Genomic DNA, 20267 nt, shown 5'->3' with positions numbered 1-20267 from the left:
CCACCCAAGCCGGCTTCCCTCATTCAGGCCGCCTCTGTGGGTGGGGGCCCAGGAAGATGCGACCTGCGCTTGGATTCGTTCTTGTGTGGGCTTCTTGCCGAGGGTGATGGCACAGGGCTGGGGAGGTGAGGGGCTCTCCTGGGAATTCGGCTGTAAGAACGGTCATGCGGTCTTGGTGTCTTCTTGGTCGAGATGGGGCTTTTCATCACCGTGCATCTAACTCTCTCTTTCCCCGCTCACGGCAGTGAGGAAACCATTAAGGGGACATCGGGTGGAGATGAGGACTCAGGAAAGGGACCACGGCAGGTGGCAGGTACAGCTGTCCTGCCTTTTTCCAGTTGGGGAACCGGAGGGCGTGGCCGCTCCACCTTCCTGGGGGGCGGCCGGGAGGCCTCTAGGGAGTTAGCCCTTGGCTCTTGCTCCTCCAGCCCTTGGAAGGGGGTGTATGCCCCACCCCACCATGCTTGTGGCCTCCAGGTGACGGTATATACGGTGGACATTCAAACCCGGGTCTTAGGGACATTTCTGATAGAAGATAAGCATCTTTCTGAGTAGGAATAGCTGGTCCTTCCTTTCATTTCTAAAGTGTTCAGGATTCGCCCTGGCTCATCCCGTTGTCATAGTGCCTTTTGTGATTTCGTAGCTTAGAACCTACCACGTCACGTGATAGAGCAGGATGAAATCCCTTCTATTAATCCATGGTCCACGATCGACTTGTGGCTCAAGCAAGGCACCAGTCTGCCCTCGGCTTTGGTCGGAGGCTATGGACGCCGGTGCTTAAAGCCAGCTTGAATCGGACCTTTGAAAGTTGGTAGAGAGTTTTTGCCATCGAGACTTCACGAGTCTCCTTGCTCGGTGTTTAGACAGCCGGACTGAGTGTGGTCCTCAGCGGCAGCCTGTGTCACCACCCTCTTTTATGTGAAATTCCGCGTTTAGGATTTAAAATTCACTGTCAGGTCATGAATTTTGTAGCATGAGACTGTCTCGCAGGCGTGATGTTAACAGCTTGAGCCCAAACTTTTATTTGAAAATCGGTTTTTATTACTGTTCTTTTTGGAAGAACCTGAGGGTTTGTTATCTTTTGGAGAAGACTCAGACCTTGGAGGAGACGTCCACTTTCGAAGGGGACGTCGTACACCAGGAGGCTGTCCCCGAGTCGCACCCAGGAGCAAACTTTCCGTGGTGTCTTAGCTGTGGAAAGCAGGCAGCAAGAACCGCACTGGAAGATGCGAGGCATGGCCTGACCTTCGACACAGTTTATTAGTCGCTCCAGCTAGGAAACAAAAGCCCCCGGTGCTTCCAATTTTAAAGCGGGGAAGCTTTTCAAAGTCCCTGCTAATTCACAAGGCTTTGAACTAGACAGGGACCCGTCTCTCCATCCCGGCATTGCTAGATATGGTTTCTCTCTTTCCAGGGTCAAAATTCTGGGAGAGAATCCCACTCCCTTTGGAAAAGACGTGGCATGTCCCCTCTACACGTGGGGGACGGCCATCGCACACTCAGGGGTCACACGCCGTGTCTTGATTAGCTAAGAGGGGTTCTCGAAAACACAACTTTTAACCCCTGGCCTCCGGGGTCTGTTTGGGGAGGGAGATGAGTTTTGCGCTGGAACTCTGTTCCCCAACACGCAGGCTGGTCTTCTGTCCTCTAGAGGGCGCGTGTCCCTCTGTGCTCCTGAAACCCTGAGGAGCTGGAGTTCGGGGTGAGGTTCCCGGGGCTGGGGTGTGGGGTGGCGTTGGGGAGCCTCTGAGCAGAGCTTGTGGGGGACTCCACGACCCATCTAGAGGAGGCTTCGACAGAATTTTACAACTCGTGACTGATATCCGAGGTAGACGTTCATTTAGAATTTCCTTTTTCCTATGCTCAAGCATGAGCGTCTTGGGTGAAATTATGCCTTGAAACGAGGCACTGTGCACCCTCAAATCATTTCATCACAAGGGCACTAGGCAGATCACGATTGACGGCGACGTCGTGCCCGTGACTGTCATGAGAAGTTTAACAGTAAAGAGTTTCGGAACCACAGCCGGTGTGCATACTCCTACCGGGCTGTATCCGGGGAGAATTTCTGAAATTTAGAACCAGATAGAGTGTGACGGGAACCGATCCAAGGACTTTTTATTACCTGCCTTTTGCCCTTTTCTTCTAATAGGCATCTTATTTGAACGTATTTTTAAAAAAGTCAACACAAACTATAATTATAAAGGTCCCATTTCAAATCCATGAACCTTCCATCGACAGTTGCTATGGAGTAGCGTATTTCACGGACCCTCTGACTTGTGCTCGTGAGTCTGAGAGGCTCGCTATCCATGTACCTCGTTGCAGAATTCTGGCTCAGAGCGAAGAAGCCTGAGGCAGGGGACAGAAATGACTAAGACGTGGCCCTGCTCTCCGGGTGGCGTGTAGGGTTTCTGTGTGGCTATTTGAATGATCAAAAATCACCGCCTCGAATGCTTTCTCCACACCCCGGACACTGCAGATGAAGACGTGCGGCACAGAGAGGTGACACCTTGGCTGAGGTCGCGGAGCAGGTGGCACAGCCAGGCCACCCCTTCCCGGTGCTCCCGCCCGCGACGGTGCATTCCCACGGGCGGGTCTCTGGGACCCGGGGCGTCAGCGGAGCATGAGTCTCCGAGAGTGTTTTCGAGTGGGACGTGGAGAGAGCCGCCCCTTTCCATCGACAGTTGCTATGGAGCAGCATATTTTAAGTTTATTTAGCAGAAAGGTAATTCTTGCTCCAAACAAACAAACGAACAATCTGGAGAGAAAAAGGGGAGAAGAAAGTAAGACGGATACGGGAAGTTCTGCCGACCCCCCCCCCACAGGGAGTTTGCTCATCTTTGCTTGCGATCTGGTCCCAAACCCCCTCCCACAGGGAGCTTGCTCATCTTCTGTTGCGATCTGGCCTCGTTCCCCGCAGTGGAATCCTGCAGCTCTTGAGGTTGAGGCTCAGGGAAGACAGAGAAACCCTTCTGAGTCAGGCGAGGCCTGGGAAAGTGGGACGGGAAATATTCCTGGAAGCCCCTTCCCTCCCCCCGTGTCGTGCGCTATACGTTAGGTTTTCTCGGGTCCGGAGCATGGAGAATTGGCTGCTGGCAGCAAAAAGCTCGTGGGTCGGTTTAATTTCAAAATTAATAACTGAACAGCAGCTGGAGATGACTCAGGTCTCAAGGGAAGCCATTCCAGGAAACTGGATTTTCTGGAATCTTCACCAGTCCATTCGGCGGCCCAGTGGCGGCACACAGAGCTGGCCAGCTCAGCGGAGCCCACGGATGGCCCCGCCGTGCAGTGTGGGGCTCTCTGCCTCTGGTGGGGGCGGCGGGGAAGCCATCTGGGGTAAGAGGCGTGAGAAGGCGGTCGCAGAACCACCGCCTGTTAGAACATCTGGCTGTCGGCCCCGTTTCACGCACAACGTAAGTGAGGCTGGGAGAAATTGCCTATCATCACTAGAGACAGCGGCGGAGCAGAATTTTCCAGGCTATTCCATTAAATCCAGAGTCGATGACATTTTATCAGATGTCTCGACCTAAGTTTTAAAGTCTCTATTTTAAATCATTTTCTCTTCTGGACTTGACCGTGAATCAGACTAGAAAACAAACCAAAACGTTTGATTTTCCCTAATAACATGAGAACATTTTCGCCACCTTGAGTAATACTGCGGTGGAACACCGTGGCTTTGGCGAGGCCGACGGCTCCGAAGTCCATGGCCAGGAAGGGGAGGGAGGAGGGTCAACGCCCAGCACCCACCTGGAGCCAACAGGACCACGTGTCACGGGCAAGGACAGAAGGTGCGTTTGTGCCATTTCTTGAAGCGTTTTGTAAGGCACCCTCCTCCTTAACGCTAACTCTGCCCAACGCTCTGCCCAATGTTTGTAATTAGCAGTATTAGTGGAGGAAAAGCCTCGTCTGGCTGCCTTCTATTTAGGAGGGAAAATGTTTTTTACACGTGCGCGGTGGCATCTAGCTTTCCAGCCACAGCGGAGATGGAACTTTCTGTGGCTGGTCGTTGTCTCGGACCCTGAGAATATGTCTTTAAGTAGATTCGTAAATACATGAGCAGTTAACGGGGAGGTTCTTTCTCCAAGTCGCCTTTATCGGGGGCCGGAGGCTAACACGTCCTTGCGTGTGACCTCGATGAGGGAAGAGGCACCTGTGAGGGGGCGTCCGCACCTCCTCTTTCTGGACTGCTCTCGTCCAAGGCCTGAGCTGCTGAGTGGGCATCGTTTTGCTCGATTTTACCGGGAAGGGCTGAATAACTTGAGCGGGCCACTTGGTGTCTAACGAGGACACCCGTGGGTGGCAGCGAGGCTGAGTCAGCACACACGGGATCAGAAGAGTTAAAATCCTGCTGTCGCAGGAAACGCATTCCGAGCCTGGGTCAGCGATGAACGTTTACAGATACGTGCGTGGCTGGTATTTCTTATCTAGCAAATGTCCATCGAACGGAAATCAGAGATTTAAGTTGCAAAATAAACAGTAAAAAAAAAAAAAAAAACCTTCCGATGTATTTCTTTGAAGGGGTTTTCTTGGGGTTGTCTAAAGTCATTTGCTTCTGAGGCTCCGCCGAAGCTCTTCAGAGAGCAATAATATCTTAAATCCCACTGTCCTTCTTCCCTAACCGAATGACTGATATGTCTTCTCTTAGCTTCTTCTCTGGGGTTAAGAATGGACACTCCTTTTCCAGGGGTCAGGCAAGGAAAGGAAGAGGCAGAACAAGAGCGAACTAGGGCAGCTGCCAGCTCGGGACCCGTGGGGTTTCCTGAATTGTGACTTCTCACTTCACGGTGCGCGGCACGGTGGTCCTCGCCTGTTTCTGCAGCTCCTGCTTTAAACGGGACACTTAGGGGTTAACAGAAGTCCCGACACTCGATAGGAAGACCAGCCTGGTTTTCAGAGGCAGCGCTTGGAGGCGGCCCAATTAATGACTTCGAAATGGGAGCTCTGGATGCATTTAAGACTCTTTGTTTTAAAAATTATTTCCTTGTGTGCATGTGTGTGTCTCTTTCTTAAAAAAGATTTCCAGACGTGGAAAATGAAAACGCTCTGGAGTCGACTTAACGAAAACTAAATTCGCAGAATTGCAATAAAAAGCTTGGGAAAGTCTTTGAAATCCGACTGAATCCAAGTTCAAGTTGAGGGGCCTGGGACACGATCTCCATAGCTTGAGGTACCTTCTCAAGTTTCAAGTGGCCGCTACTGGAAGGAAAAAGGCCCCTCGCATCCTTTTTCGAAGGAGGCGGAGTGAAAAGGAGGACTTGCTACCGAGGTTCTGTTATTGGCCCCACTGCCCGAGGGACCCAGACTCCAGGACACAAAGCGCAGATCACCCCACCCGGCCCCAAGGGCTCAGCAGCCAACTTTTTTCCTGTTTGAAAGAACAGCAGCAGACAAATGGATTCTGTCGACACAGAATCTGTGGTTTGTCACCACCGGAGAAGTCTATTTTTTCCCCCCAGAAGACACAGGGAGTTTCCTCGACTGGGCCAGACCTGGCACTGCCTCTTAGGGTTTCTTGGGGTTCTTCTGTGGGCTTCAGAAACCCAGACTTTTGTAGGGATTCTGGTTAGGATTCTGGTTCTATTTCGGTTTGTCTGTGTGGCTTTGGGCACATCGCTTTGCCTCACCTGGGTTTAGTCTCCAGGTGAGGCAAAGTGAAGGGAACGTAGCCCTCAGTTGTTGGGGGGAAGGTGTGAAATACTATCCACAAGAGAGGACACAGGAAATACCCTTTGGGCTCCCAGTCTCTGCTTCCTGGGGGTATGGGAGGGGTAGGGCTGGGGGAGGGTGACAGGAAGGCGGCTGCCTTTTAAAAATGGGCAAGCCAGGTGATCATTCGGAGAGATGATGTTTGATATCATTTAATAATCTAAATGAAAAAATTCTCCAGGATTTCTCGTCGGGAACTTCAGTTTTAAAAAGCGGGACTCATGACTTGATAAACAATAGAACAGATTTAGCTTCAAGCAAAAGCATTAACAAATATTCAACATCTGGGCTAGGAACACTTGAGCCACATGGCTGGCTTCTGAGTATGGCAGCAGGAAAAGTGTGTGGAGCCAAAGGCATTTTTCCCACCTGGGAATTCAGCTCAACCAAATCATGTGAGTTCCTTAGTCATCAGCGGGGCCTGGATAACGCATTAGCTCACAGACTTCTCTCCTGCCCTTTCTTTCAGTTGGAAGAGCTTCTCTCCCCTCCCGTCCCCTCCCCTCCCCTCCCCTCTGCTCTCTTCCCCTCACCTCAATATCTGTACAGATTTTGGAAAAAACCATTTCTTGTACACTGCAGATTTATTTCATGTCTTTGTGTCCTGATGGAAAGCACTTTGTTTAAGGGGTTGCTCTTTTAAAGATTAATATCTTGGAACTAAAAATCTTTACATAGCATTTTCAACCAATTTAAAATTCATGTTCCTAAAAAAAAAAATAGTCGAAGTAAGGAATGTCTCAGAAAAAGGTTGCAGATTTCATCCTAATACGATTTAGATTTTTATTAAGCTCTACCAAAGACTAGAGAATTCTTTTGGAATACTACTTAAAAATCTTGTGTCTTGTGAATTAATCAAATATTTAAAACAATTGAACTGGTCCCCCTGGAAGATTTGCATTAAATCTTTTTATTGAAGCAGCAGTGCTTAAACTTTAGTGGGGAATTAGAATAAGTGCCTTTAAAATCCCATTTGAACGGGGACCCACCCTCCTCCCCACCACCGGTTCTGAGGAGAACCCTACTTATACACGTACAATTTTGCACACAATGTGGGAAGTTCTCAGGTCCTTTGAAATCTGTGGATTCCATATTAAAAATATGGCCGATTGTAATATTATAGGTTGTTTTGGAAAGGACAGGCTATATTTCTGGAAAGGATCCAGTAAAATTTAAACAATGTGGACAGACAATTTTCCCATAAGATGCTTTCTGAGTAGGATGCTTGTTGCTAATAACAATTCCAACGTGTGATTTAAACACAAAGAATTAAGACTAGCACGTGCACAATGCCCTTCGCATTGTTCTAAAGCGTATACCCTCAATTAATTGGGAACATACGTGCAAATCACAGACATCGCATGTGCTTTTTTATATTGTTATTTTTTTCAGAAGCCAAATTCGGGAATAGATCTAGCAGAGTATGTGGCAGGTATGGGTGAATGGAAAGGTCTGGAAGAGTCCCAGGGTAGAGCATGGGCTTGAGAGGGAATGGGGCAGTGTTGGGGCTACGGCTTGGAAGGTCACCCTCAGCGGAGAGGGCAGGGGGTCCACTCTGTGGATGGTTTCCCTCACCGCGCTGAAGGTTCAAATCTGAGGTCGTCTTATCGGTTTATTCTTGCTTTTGTTGCCCGTGCAGTTGGTGTCATGTCTGAGAAATCACCGCCAAATGTAATGTTATGAATATTTCCTCTCGTATTTTCTTTTAGGAGTTTCATATTTTCAGGTCTTGCCATAAATCTGGAATCCATTTTGACTTAGTTTTTGTAAATGATGTAAGGGAAGGGTCTAACCGCATTCTTCTGCATGTGGAGACACATTTTCCCCGGCATTATTTGGTGAAGAGACTACTCCCTTTCTCCACGTGTAGCCGTGGCTCCCTTACAGAAGGTCTTTTGACCCTATACGTGAGGATTTATTTCTGGGATCTCTGTTTTCCTCTGCTGGTCTCTATGTCGGCCTTTACTCCGGACCCATACTGTTTTGATTACGGTAGCTTTTTAACATGTTTTGAGATGTGAGGCCTCTAGCTTTATTTTTATTTCTCAAAGTTGCTACGGCTCTTCTGGGCCCTCTAAAATTCCACATGAAGTTTAGGATTCTTCTTTATGTTTCTGCAAAAGATGACATTGGGATTTTGATAAGGATTTCATTGAATCGGTAAATTACTTTGGAGAGTATGGACATTCGACCGATATTAAGTCTTCCAACCCATGTGCGTGGGATGCCTTTCCATTTATTTGTGTCTTTTTATGTTTTCTTCAGCAGCGTTTAGTAGTTCTCAGCGTATGAGTCCTAAGTGTTTTCTCGTTTTTCATGCCATTGTAAATGAGATGGTTTTCTTAATTTCCTTTTCAGATTGTTTGCTGTTAGTGTATGGAAACGCAACTGATTTTTGTCTGTTGACTTTGTACCCTGAAACTTGGCTGAATTTGTCGATTAGTTCTAACAGTTGTTTTTTTGAGATTTGTGTGCTCTTTAGAGTTTTCTACATCTGAGATCATGTCATCTTCAAAGAGGCCGTTTAACTCCTCCTTTCTCTCGTTTAGATGCCATTTATATTTCTTGCCTAATTGCGTTGGTTGGGACTTCTAACAATACGTTGAACAGATGTGGTCAGAGGAGGCATACGTGCTTTATTCCTGATCTTAGAGGGAAAGCCTTCATTTTTTTCACCATTGAGTATGATGCTAGCTGTGGTCTTTCTAAATAAGGACTTTATTATGTTTGGATAATGTCCTTCTATTCCTAGTTTGTTAAGTGTTTTTTTTTTTTTTTTTTTTTAATCCCGAGAGGGTGTTGAATTTTGTAATGTGGTATTTCTTCATCAATCGAGATGCTCATATGTTTTTTCCCCTTCATTCTGTCCATATGGCATATTACATTGATTATGGTACGTTGAACCATCTTTGCTTTCCAGGAACGATGCTTGCTTGGTCATGTATAATCTTTACGATGCGTTACTGAGTTTAATTTGCTAGTGTTCTGTTGAGAATTTTTGCATCAATGTTCATCAGGGATCTTGGTCTGTGCTTTTTTTTCTTGTAGTCCCTTTGATTTTGGGATTGGGGTAATAATGCTGGCCTCATGGGATGAGTTCGACAGTGTTCTCACTTCTGTAATTTTCTTGGAAGAGTTTGAGAAGGATGAGTGTTAATTTTTCTTTGAGTGTTTGGAAAATTCTCCAGTGAAGAACTGGTCGTAAATTTTTCCTTGTTGGGAGATTTCTGATGACTAAAGTCATCTTCTAACTAGTTCTAGGTCTATTCAGATTTTTTATTTCTTTATGGTTCAGTCTTGGTAGGATGTATATTTCCACTTACATCCACTTCTTCTAGGTTGTCCAATTTGTTGTTGTATTTTTATCCTCGCTCCTTCCAGGTTTCATGGAGCCTGGTCAGCATTCCAGTCAGACATTTCAGAAGCCATTTCACACATCCGATTCGCTCTCATTTCCCCTTGCCTCTCTCAAGAAAGAGTCAAACCGTTCCCGAGAATAAGGGAAATTCAGAAGCATTTGGACTCTTAGGATTATTGGCTGGAAAAACCTGCATTTGAAAATATGACACATACTTGAAAACCAAGAAAGATGTTTTTGATTTTCATTTGCACTGACGGCGAATACCTTTTGTGTTGTAATTCGCAAGGCCTTCTTTTTAAGCTTCGAACACTAACAATGAAATATAAATTATTATGGTAACCCAATCTCTCTAGATTAAACATGTTTAAGTTTCTTAAACCAAATGGGATTTTCCACTTAACTGTAGTCTATGCTATATACTTTCCAGTATCAAATAGTATTTCCTGAAACTAAGCACGAGCAAAAACAACCAATTAGATGAACTCGCGCTCCGGGAGTTCGTGACGGGATGGGATCTGGTGCCTCCCCAGAGCCTCGTTGGTCATCTGCACACTCCAACCCTCTCACCTGGTCGCTGGGAGGTGGTGAGCTCGTCCACCAAGGGACGCGGCTCCCGCTTGTCATTGAAGGTGCCCGAGGGAGCAGACACCCACGGCCCCCTGACCTGGGCGGTTGGAGATGCCGTTAGCTGGTGCTGGAGAGCAGCCCGGACCCGGCGAGATCAGACAGGGGTCGGGGGAGCCACTGCTCCTGTGACCTCCTTCCACTGGATGCGAACGGCCGTTACGGCAGACGGTGTGATGCATCGCGTCCGGGACATTCCGGGTTAGAGAAAGCGGACGGGATTCTCCCCGTTCCGAGTCGACGTACTCGGAACTGGTCCAGAAGTGCGCTTGCTGTTCGGGGCTCCCAGACTCGGCGGCTCACGGAACCCCCTCCTTTTTTCCCCTAGAACATTTCATAGGATGAGTGTTCCACGGAATACGTTTTGGGAAATGCTGGCAACACTGACCTTGGAGGAGAGGGGTGGTTAGAAGTCACTTACTATCCATTCTGTGCTGGGCATTAACAGGCAGCCTGCTGCAGGCCCTCACGGGAGGCGTCACCGTCCTTGCTCCCACGTGAGAGGTGAGGGAGCTGGGACGTAGAGCAGCTAGGTGACCTCTCAAGATGGGGTGTGGTGGACGCAGGAGCCAGGTTTCTCTGACCCCAAGCACCGTGACAGGCACCCCAGCACCATCACGGCTCCTTACTGAGTCCTAAAAAGCTCCAAATTCAGGCTATTGAACTTGACCGACAAGTCATTATGGAATATTAAAAAAATGTTTTCCTTCTTATCCTCTGCTCTTATAAACCTTCAGGGTGGTGGGTGCCATTGGCGTGGCGAGATGTCCCGTAATAGATATGTGGCCCGGGCCGATTGCTCTCTGAGCCCCGACCCCTTGTTTCCGAGGGTGGGGCTTAGCAGCTACCCAGGAAGACGATGCGGAAATGATGGAAAGCAGTGCCCGGCACATAGTAGGTGCTCAACAGCTTTCGACAACATGACATCAAAACCAGTGGTTTGATAACATCGGAGCCCATTTGTGTCGAAAGGTCCATCCTCTCAGAGCCGTTCCCCAAGCCCCTGACCAGGGAACCGACCAGCCTGGGTGGGAGTGAGTAGAGTCACTGACACACACGCGCAGCTGTACCCAGGACCAGCTCCGAAATTTGTGGGCCCAGTGAAAACTGGAAAGGAAGGGCCCTTGTCCAAACGGTGTTCAGAGTTTCCAGGCAGCGTCAGACTGAGCACGCGGTCCTGCTGAGCGTAGGGTCTTATGGGACTGCCCAGGTCACATACCCGTGACCTAGGAAAAATCGGGGGGAACCAGAACGTCGAACCAAGGGGAGGAGAAGAGGGTTGCTGACTTGGCACGGGGGACAGAGCTTGGGCAGAGAAGGCCTGGGCCAGCGCTCTGGGGGTGCGTAGTGAGAAGCCCAGGCTCGCAGGCCGTCGTCGCCTTGCATCGGGGACTGGAAGGCGAAGAGGCTGAAGTGAGGATTTGGTGTGGGTGGGGGGTGCTTCCCAGTTCGGGGTGGGGAGCCGGTGCTCTTCGCTTGCAGGAAAAGGTCTGCACATGGGCTCGGTGGATGGAAAGTCACGCTCGCAGCCACCAGCTGGTCCGTGGGCCTGGGAACCGTGCAGCAGGGCGGGCTTGCCAGTCCAATAGCTCTGGGCCGGTTCCAGTCTGAGGCTGGAGGTTGGCACACGGCAGGTTTTCGTCGGAAGAAAAGTATGAAATTCTGATAGAAAATAAGGGGAAGATTTGAAAGGGTCGTGATTTGGGCAGAGTCTGTGCTCCCAAGCTTTCCCGTGCGGTTCCTTTAAACGCGACGTCCAGAGGTAAGATGGGTGTCACGAGCCTGCCGCTTCGGTGCCTCCGCCTGCCTGTCTTCCTGCCTCGTCTCCATTCTGCCGCGTGTTTAGTGAGACGCTGTTGCTGTCTGCCTCGGTGCGAAAGGAGAAAAAGGTTTAATTGCACCGTTTTTAGCTGTGGCCACATGAATGCATTCACGAGATTCAAAGATCCCTCGTTTGTACGTCCAGTCAAAACGACCGCTCGTAGACGGGTGAATAAGGCTTGGTCGCCAGTTAGGAATCTGACAGTCGCACGCCGGTCATTCTCCCCAATTCCGTTTTCTCTTGCAGGTTCGCACTGGGGGCTTGGACACGTTCACGATGAGGAAACACCGCCATTTGCCCTTAGTGGCCATCTTTTGCCTATTTCTCTCAGGCTTTTCTTTAACGCACGCCCAACAGCAAGCAGGTAAGAGCCGGGAACATCTCGTCACATCGTTGAAAGGAGTAGGGTCCAGGTCTAAGCCATCGCGAGCTGGCTGTGGAGCTTAGAGATGCTTTTAGGATGGAGCTCGGCCCTTTATGACAGACGGTTCATCCAGTTTACAGACCTCCTCAGGGGCTCGTTGTCCAGGGAGAGATGGCTTACTTTTGCTAGAACGTGGGTTTGATGTCTCGGGGCTGGGTAGCAGCGGTTCGTGTCTACACTGGGTGTGAGCAGGAGGTCCGCGTGGCAGCTCGGCCACGTTCCTGCGCTGGCCTCTGAGCACACGAAACCCGGTGAAGACACTCCTGAGCGTAAACATCATCTTCCTTGAAAACAAACCACAAGGAGCATCCCCTCCCCGTAATTCCGGACACGGAAACGTTTTTCATCTAGAATCATCCGATCTCTTAAAAATGAGTTTCCCATTCTGAAAAATCGGTCCCGGTGAGCCCTGTGAAGCATTGGTTTGCAGAGTTTTGGAAAACGGAGAAATGCTTCACGCCTTGTGGGCGTGGAAGGGCCGACTAAGGCTTCCCGCTGCTGCGCTGCAGGAGCCGGGCCTCTGACAGGGGCCTCCCGCCAGGCCCGCGGGTTCTTGGGTAGCGGGGAGGTGAGCGCCCCCTCAGTGGGGGGGGGCGGGCCAACCGAGCTCAGCAGGGCGAGGAGCCTACTGTGGACAGCCCACCTGGCCCCCCGTGCGGAAGGGCACCCTGAGCCTCCCGCTCCCTCTTTTGAGGAGAACAGAATTCATTTTTGAAAAAGATAAATGACATCCAACAGCTGTGAAGGCTTTTCTGGCCCTGGAAAGTATGTAGGGGACCTGTCTTCTGCTAAAGGCTCTGCCTTTCTCTACAGTTATTACCGAGTCTTTGCTCAAGGCAGATTTTTTTTTAAAAATCACATTTCTTTTTCTCGAGTTTGCCCAAAGCACTGAAGGTTAGCTAATGTGAAACAGTAGTAGTCTTCACTATTCCTTCTCATCAAGGCCCAATTTCAGACCCCTCACCGAAGAATTTATAAAATGACGGTTGATCGTCCGTGGTAAGCTATCCTTCCGGTCCAATCAGGTGGGTTTTGGGGCTCAAAGTGCCACAGACAGTCGAGCTTCCGTTAAAAGACACCCCAGGGAGCGTGCTGCCCCGTAGCTGTGTGCAGGCCATGATCTCACACGGGCCTCGGGCCGACGGCAGGACACCGGCAGCCGTGGCGTCCCCGTGCCCAGGCTCCTGCTTCACAGGTAAGTCCGCCCGCCTGCCCGTGTTGCAAGTGAGGTGCGAGCTTGTAGGAACAGCATAGCATACACGGAATGAGTTTAGGGAGCCTTTGCTCGGGCAGGAGAAACATCTAAACCAATGTCTTTTTTTAAAGATGTTAAAAACGGTACCGCTGCCGACATCACATTTCTAGTGGACCCCTCTTGGAGCACTGGCGAGGAGCGTTTCCAGCTGGTCCGGGAGTTTCTGTGTGATGTTGTAGAGGCTTTAGCTGTGGGAGAAAATGATTTCCGTTTTGCTCTGGTCCAGTTCAACGGCAACCCTCATACCGAGTTCCTGTTAAGCACGTACCACACTAAGCAAGAAGTACTCGCTCACATTTCCAACATGTCTTACACTGGGGGAAGCAATCAGACTGGAAAAGGATTAGAACCCGTAATGCACGGCCACCTCACTCGGGCTGCCGGGAGCCGGGCCGGCGACGGAGTCCCGCAGGTTCTGGTAGTGATAACCGACGGACGCGCGGACGACGGCCTGGCCCTGCCCTCGGCGCAGCTCAAGTCTGCTGACGTCAACGTGTTTGCCGTTGGCGTCGAGGATGCAGATGAAGCAGCGTTAAAAGAAATAGCAAGCGAACCGTTCGATATGCATGTGTTCCACCTAGAGAATTTTACCTCCCTTCATGACGTAGTGGGAAACTTAGTGTCCTTTGTGCATTTGTCCGTGGCTCTGGGAAGGGCTGGAGACACAGAGGCCCCTAAAGACGTCACAGGTAACGGCAATGTCGCCGAGCTGCTGCCCGCCTTGCTAGTCGTTGGAGATGAGCTTGGCAACCGCTGGCATTGAGGCGCCGCTCAGGCTAAATGGCGCGGGGGTGGGGGCGGGGGTCAGGGAGGAGATGACCCTTCGCAGGTCTAAAAACAAAGGTTTGCCTGTTCTCCACAGTCTCCTAAAATGGAGCGTTCAGCTACCCCCGAGAGGACGGTTTTCCAAACGGATTTTAACTCGAAAAGCCACAGGCCGACATAACAGTCCCACGAGAGGTTCTCCCACAATCCTTAGGAAAGGGAGCCTCAGCGCGGCTTCTGGCAAAGATGCTGCGCGGTCATCAGCACGGAAGGCCCGCTTCCTTTAAGGAAACCCCACGTCTGAAGGTCCGCGAGCGGAGGGAGGAGGGGGCGCCCACCTGCGTCCAGCGGGAAAGCACAGAGAGCCCCTCTCTTCGCCCTGTGGAATTTATTTCAGACACTCGACAGGTTAGAATCGTAAGAAACCTTAGACTCGACTTAGCGAAAGAGGTTCCGTCTTAGGTTCTGGGCCTGGTCTCGGGTCTCCGTGCTGCGGCCTGGCTGTGCCCACAGACGCTCTCCTGCTCAGACGGCCCTCGTCGGGGCTGCTCTGGAGGTATCGGTCACGCGTGCACACGACACCGGCGTGTTGCCGCATGGTACCGTGGGCGGGCGAATTGCCCGGCAAGTTATTTAACCAGCCAAACCCATTACTCTCTCTCCCGCGCTGAGTGTCTCAAAGACCAGCAGGCAAGGAACTGGACCAGTAACACGTCAGCCATGTTTCATCACGGCAGCTCTGACCACGGCCCGTGGCTGGGCTTACTCATCAGGGATGGCAAGGTGGAGGGGTCCCCTTTGTCCAGAAACTAGTCCTCGTAGCCGATGGACGATCGAGAACAGAATTTAGGAGAACGGGCAGGGAGTTAAGGTGGCATCAAGGACCTCCGAGGAGAGACGAGCTCTGGGAGGGACAGACACGTGACCTCCGAGACGGAGGGGGAGGGGAAGAAGGATTCTGAGACGGACGGGGAAGTTGAGAGTGTTCAGGGTGCCTTGGTATCGATAAGGTGACAGAGGAAGAGGCAGTGGCGTTCGGCAGTGTGGAAGAACTCGAGTTGTTTTGGGACAGCTCTGCAGGGCTGCGACGAAGGCTCACGACGTGTTCGGGAAGCAGCTGCTAAGCCCCAGTGGCGTCTGGTCGTTGGCAGAGACTCCAGCGGGGCCTTCCACGTCCGCGCGACGCCCTGACGTCCTGCCGATGTCTCAGGCTTCCTTGGGAGAGTAGCGGTCCCAGGTCTGAAGCTCAAAGAGAGAATGACGGGCCAAGCACTTCTTGGGAAGGAGATCCACAATGGTGACAAGTGACGTCCTGACAGAGGCCGCCCTGGTCCTGGCTGGGCGGGGAAGCGGGGGACAGCCTCGACGGTCTGGGAGGCTTCGATGAGCCAGGGGATGCGACGCCAGGGGTGACGGGGGGAGCCCTAGAAGCAGCCGTGTGTGTGACACGGGGACGCTGCCAGTGAGTGCGAAGGGAGATGTTGGAGGGCAGACTGTGGGGGTGAAGGAGTTCCAAGTGACGCTCACAGAGTGGCCCCCAGTGGCTGAGGGCACAATAGAGAGAGGACCGTGGGGATGAGGAAGCTGGGGACCCAAAGGGCCGGGCCGTGCAGGCACTAAGTCCCTGGGGAGGACCACAGGGTGTGCGGTGTGTTCGCAGGCCGAGCGCGGCGTAGCTGTGAGCCTTTAGAACGGCCGGAGAGCCCCTCGGTGTATTCAGCTGCAGCGAGGAAGTGGATCGTTCTTGGAATGAGAACAGAGCGCATGGCAGGAGGGCCTAAGGAGGCACGTCCCACGTGCATGTGCCGAGGGGTGATCACGGGGCGGCAAGGGCACGCCCTGCAGCCTGCGGGAGGGAGGCCAGGGGCAGAGTCTAGAGGAAGATGGAGCGTTCTGGACCGTGATTGGAATAACGGAGGGGCGGGAGGGAAGGAGCACTGGACGTCAGCTTTCCGTAAGAGGCCCAGAAAGCACGGGGTGAGGGGCGAGACGACCAGGCGTCAGGAGGAAGGGCCTGGCCGTCGGCGACTGGCTGGGCTTAGTTGAGAAGCGGGTTCACGACACACCAGCCAGGGTGTTCCACGAGGTCGTCGATGAAACGGCTTCCCCAGTGGCTACTTCCCCATGGTTTCAGCTTTGATGGGGCGCCGGCGCCATCGCCCACCCGCGGGTCCCCTTCTGCCAGGGAGGAGGGGGCGGCAGTCTGGGTTATTTACTTTAACCCTAAAGAGCGTCCCCGGCTTCAGACGACAGGCTTCGCCTCTGTGTTACGACATCGGTGGCGACCCGGCCAGGTCGCGAGAAACGAAAGGTAGAGCCCTTGAGCACAGCTAGGACACCCCAGGGTGCAGGGAATGACGATGGGGATCTGGAGGGACCTGCTCCACCCGCCACGGCATCCTCAGTATCAGCACGTTGCTGACATCACACTCCTGAGTAGAGGGATAATAACCGACCCGTGTCAGAAACGGTGAAGGGGACCAGTAGAGAGACAGACGACACCTTTCCATTGTGGACGATTCGTCCAACTGAGCAAAAAGGGGGGATGAGTTTGCCATCATGTAAATCAGCAGCCGATTAGGTTGCCGTATGAATGCTAAATGAGCCACGATCACGGTATGTTTCCTCACAGACGATAAAACCTTTGTTTTTACACCAAGAAAGCATCTCTGTCTTCTAGTGTCTGAGCCACTAGCAGCACCAGGGTGGACTATTAATCCGTTTATGTCGTCTTTTCCAATTAACTTCACTCTGCAATTCCTATCACGCCCCATTGCATGTGCCACAGGAAAAAATAAAGCTGTAATAATCATCCTCTGCTCATCGGGTTTGGGGAAGGTAGTCAGGAAGGCATCATAGTGGTGCCTGAGGAGGTAGGGCAATTTATTCCCATTGCCTGTCCACCAGGTAACTCTTCCCCATAGGTATGTTTATATGTGTAAGTTATTAATGATTGCTATTGTTCTAAATGAACTCTAATCAATCAATCTCTGAAAGCTGTGTGTTTTTTAAAAATCCCCTTTATAAATAGAAATCAAAAGATACGAAAGTTTTAAACTAACATGAAAGCTCCAGGCAATCTACATGCAGCGAGGCTTCCAATGTGAACATTCTCTTCTCTGTAAAACACAAAGATTTCCAGAACCCGTGAAACCGAGCAACAATTTTGTATTTGCGTAGGAGCTATAAATGTGATCTTTCTGACTTATCTTAAGGAAAGAAGCAGCCCATGAGCCGAGGAGGGCTTCACGCCCAACACCCTAAGGTGTAGGGGGAGCCTGTGATTTTCCCATGGACGTCACGAAACTTAACGCCACAGAGGATGTGCAATAGGTACACGAGCCATAAAAGCAGAAAACCAGATGAGTTCATAGTTTTAATCTTAGATAGATGTGATGACACTTACGGTCATTATCGATCACTGGTGTGCCTTGCCGCGTGCAAGGACTGGAGGCTCTTGGGTCTTCTCGAGGCTTCGGCTCCCCCGGATAACACACACAGCATGCCCTCGTGTGTCCCGTCATGGTGTGCCTAAGGGGACAGTGTTGTTTTTTCAGTGATGACAAATTATCCAACATTTTTCTATGACCTGCAGCCATTTGGCCTTTTAGAAGAGAAACGTTCAGGGTTCTCCCTTAGGGCTTATTTATCTTATTTAAGGGAATGTAAATTGCAACTGAAAACTAAGTAATAAGTTAACAAAGGACGTGTCATCCTGCGATAGTTTCTATGATTGACCTTGGGGTCATCGCTCACATTTCTCTTCACTGTCTTGCTGTGCTGATTCGCATGTGGAAAATCGTCCTTTGTCCCTCGAGGTCATTGGTTCAGGCCTGGGAAATGTCGAGGGATCGACATGCGGTGTGGTCTGCAGAGCCTCTAGTCACGTGGCGACGTGAGCCATTTCTATAGCCTGCTGTGCAGGTCACTGCTGGGACCACACCGTCCCACAGGCCCTTCATCAATCTCACGTTTTGGCTAAAGAGTGGCAAACACTCAACAATCCTTAGCCAAGGCCCGGTCCTATTTAAGTCTTTCATGTGACAACTATTAAGACCACAGGGTCCTAATTACTCTAGTGGAAAAAGATCCTCATTAGGCCTTATATTTCCCAGATGATATCTTATGAGATCTTAAAAGCTATATCCAAGTTATTATCTTTCTCTATGCGAAGAACGCATCTGCGAATATGTCGCGGAGTCTGCGTGCGTAAGGATAGAAAGACCAGCTCTGGTTCTAGCAACCCCCGGCTCGGCCCACACGACGAGAGAGCTGGGGCGGGAACATAATTTCACGGTAGCGAAATTCTTCGATTTTATAAGACAAGGCTTATATCCTGTTTCCATAGTGACAATCAAAGCAATTTTGCTGGCACAAAGAAAAATTATTTTACATACAAAAGATTCACTGTCATGAGGAAAGATCAGAATATTATAATTATACCCCAAATATAGCTTCCTAAAATCTCAGAATATAAAAATCGCATATGCTCCCTTAACATCTCTACCTATACTAGCACACACTGAAGTCGTTAAAAAAATGTACCGGGATGATTTTACTTTTCTGTAGTTTAAATCAGTCTCATTTAAACATTCTAGCTGAGACTTCGAAATAAATACGCTGCTCAGGTTTGTAGATTTAGCGATCGCTGTTCTTCGCTCAGTGCCTCTGTGAAACCCCAGTTCTCAGCAACGGGGTGGAAGTTTCCTGTTCGCCACTGTGCAGGGAAAAGAGAGGTCTCGGTCGGCCATTTTTACGTCCATCGGTACAACCCGAAAGCTGGTTCTGATTGAGGGTTTATTAGATGCTCACAGCCCCGCCAGGCAACCGGTTCAGAATGTCATAAAAACAAGGTTGGATAATTATGTCATGACTTGTTCCACATCACTCTAATTAACACTGCTCTGCATTACGTGACTGAATATAGAGGCAATAGAAAAAAACGCATCAGCAAAATATCTAACTTAATCCCAGACCTGCGTTTGAGTGTCAAGCACCTGAACGTCACGAGAAAAAGCATGTCAACCCGAAACTTTATCAGAGCATCTTTAAAATTAAAACCCGAAGAGTAGTGTGAGTTCTCCCTTTCAAATTCACAGAGCTGCACGTAGGCAGCCATTTTGGTTTTTAAGGGAAAAAAGAAGACACAGCAGTTGATCAAGGAATCAAGTGTTTAACAGTGAAACGCTGAGTCGACAAACCCGGAACCTGAGATTCTGTTTTGTAGCTTGGATTTGGACAAGAAAAAATTTTATAACCACTTGAAGATGACAAAAGAAATGTCCAAAAATTAGAGATCGCCTTTGGATCTTTGTCAGTGTACTCCTTAATTTTCTCCTGCGGGGATGGTAAATGTACATCAAGTGCATTTCCCTCCAAATTTAGTAGACGTTTCTAGATTATGTACCCAGAAAAGTGAACACGATCTCTACGAAGATGGCGCAAATAAAAATTTGACATAAATGTCCCTATGTTACGCCATCGTTTCTAAGAAGTTGCCTCTTATCCATTCAGAATGCAGAACTCAAAGAGGGTTTCACATTCCTTAATCAACATGTGTTTTGTTTGTCCGTATTTCGTGTTTCTTACTGGTTTCCAAAGAAACATGTCGGAACACTGAACGATGCATGTGGTCACTTGTTCTAATGCTTTCACATTTTTTTGCATTTCTTTCTTTTAAAGCACAAGACTCTGCTGACATTATTTTCCTTATTGACGGATCAGACAGCACCGGAAGTGTCAATTTCACAGTCATTCGCGACTTCCTTGTAAATCTCCTTGAGAGACTCTCGGTTGGAACTCAGCAGATCCGAGTGGGGGTGGTCCAGTATAGCGATGAGCCCAGAACCATGTTCTCCTTGGACACCTACTCCACCAAGGCTCAGGTTCTGGATGCGATCAAAGCCCTCGGGTTCGTTGGTGGGGAGCTGGCCAATGTCGGCCTTGCCCTTGACTTCGTGGTGGAGAATCACTTCACCCGGGCAGGAGGCAGCCGAGTGGAAGAAGGGGTCCCCCAGGTGCTGGTCCTCATAAGTGCCGGGCCTTCTAGTGACGAGATCCACGACGGGGTGGTGGCGCTCAAGCAGGCTAGTGTGTTCTCTTTCTGCCTTGGAGCCCAGGCTGCCCCCAGGGCGGAGCTTCAGTACATAGCCACCAATGACAACTTGGTGTTTACTGTCCCGGAATTCCGTAGCTTTGGGGACATCCAGGAACAATTACTGTCATACATTGTTGGTGTGGCCCAAAGGCACATTGTCTTGCAACCGCCAACCATTGTCACACAAGGTACGTATGCCCTTCTCGCCATCTGTGT

The 20267-nt window shown here is 50.1% G+C and overlaps 1 protein-coding gene across 1 annotated transcript in view; it reads left to right on the top strand.

Moving 5' to 3' along the window:
* Positions 1 to 20267, top strand: part of COL6A3 (collagen type VI alpha 3 chain) — an 81404-nt gene that overhangs the window by 1995 nt on the left and 59142 nt on the right. The window contains 3 exon segments of the mRNA XM_025045424.1: positions 11757 to 11874; positions 13261 to 13878; positions 19637 to 20239. Coding sequence (XP_024901192.1) covers positions 11787 to 11874; positions 13261 to 13878; positions 19637 to 20239 — 1309 coding nt within the window. The 5' untranslated portion in view covers positions 11757 to 11786.

Source organism: Pteropus alecto, unplaced genomic scaffold, assembly GCF_000325575.1.
Source record: "Pteropus alecto unplaced genomic scaffold, ASM32557v1 scaffold143, whole genome shotgun sequence".
Classification (NCBI taxonomy): domain Eukaryota; kingdom Metazoa; phylum Chordata; class Mammalia; order Chiroptera; family Pteropodidae; genus Pteropus; species Pteropus alecto.
This window is presented reverse-complemented; position numbering and strand designations above follow the sequence as displayed.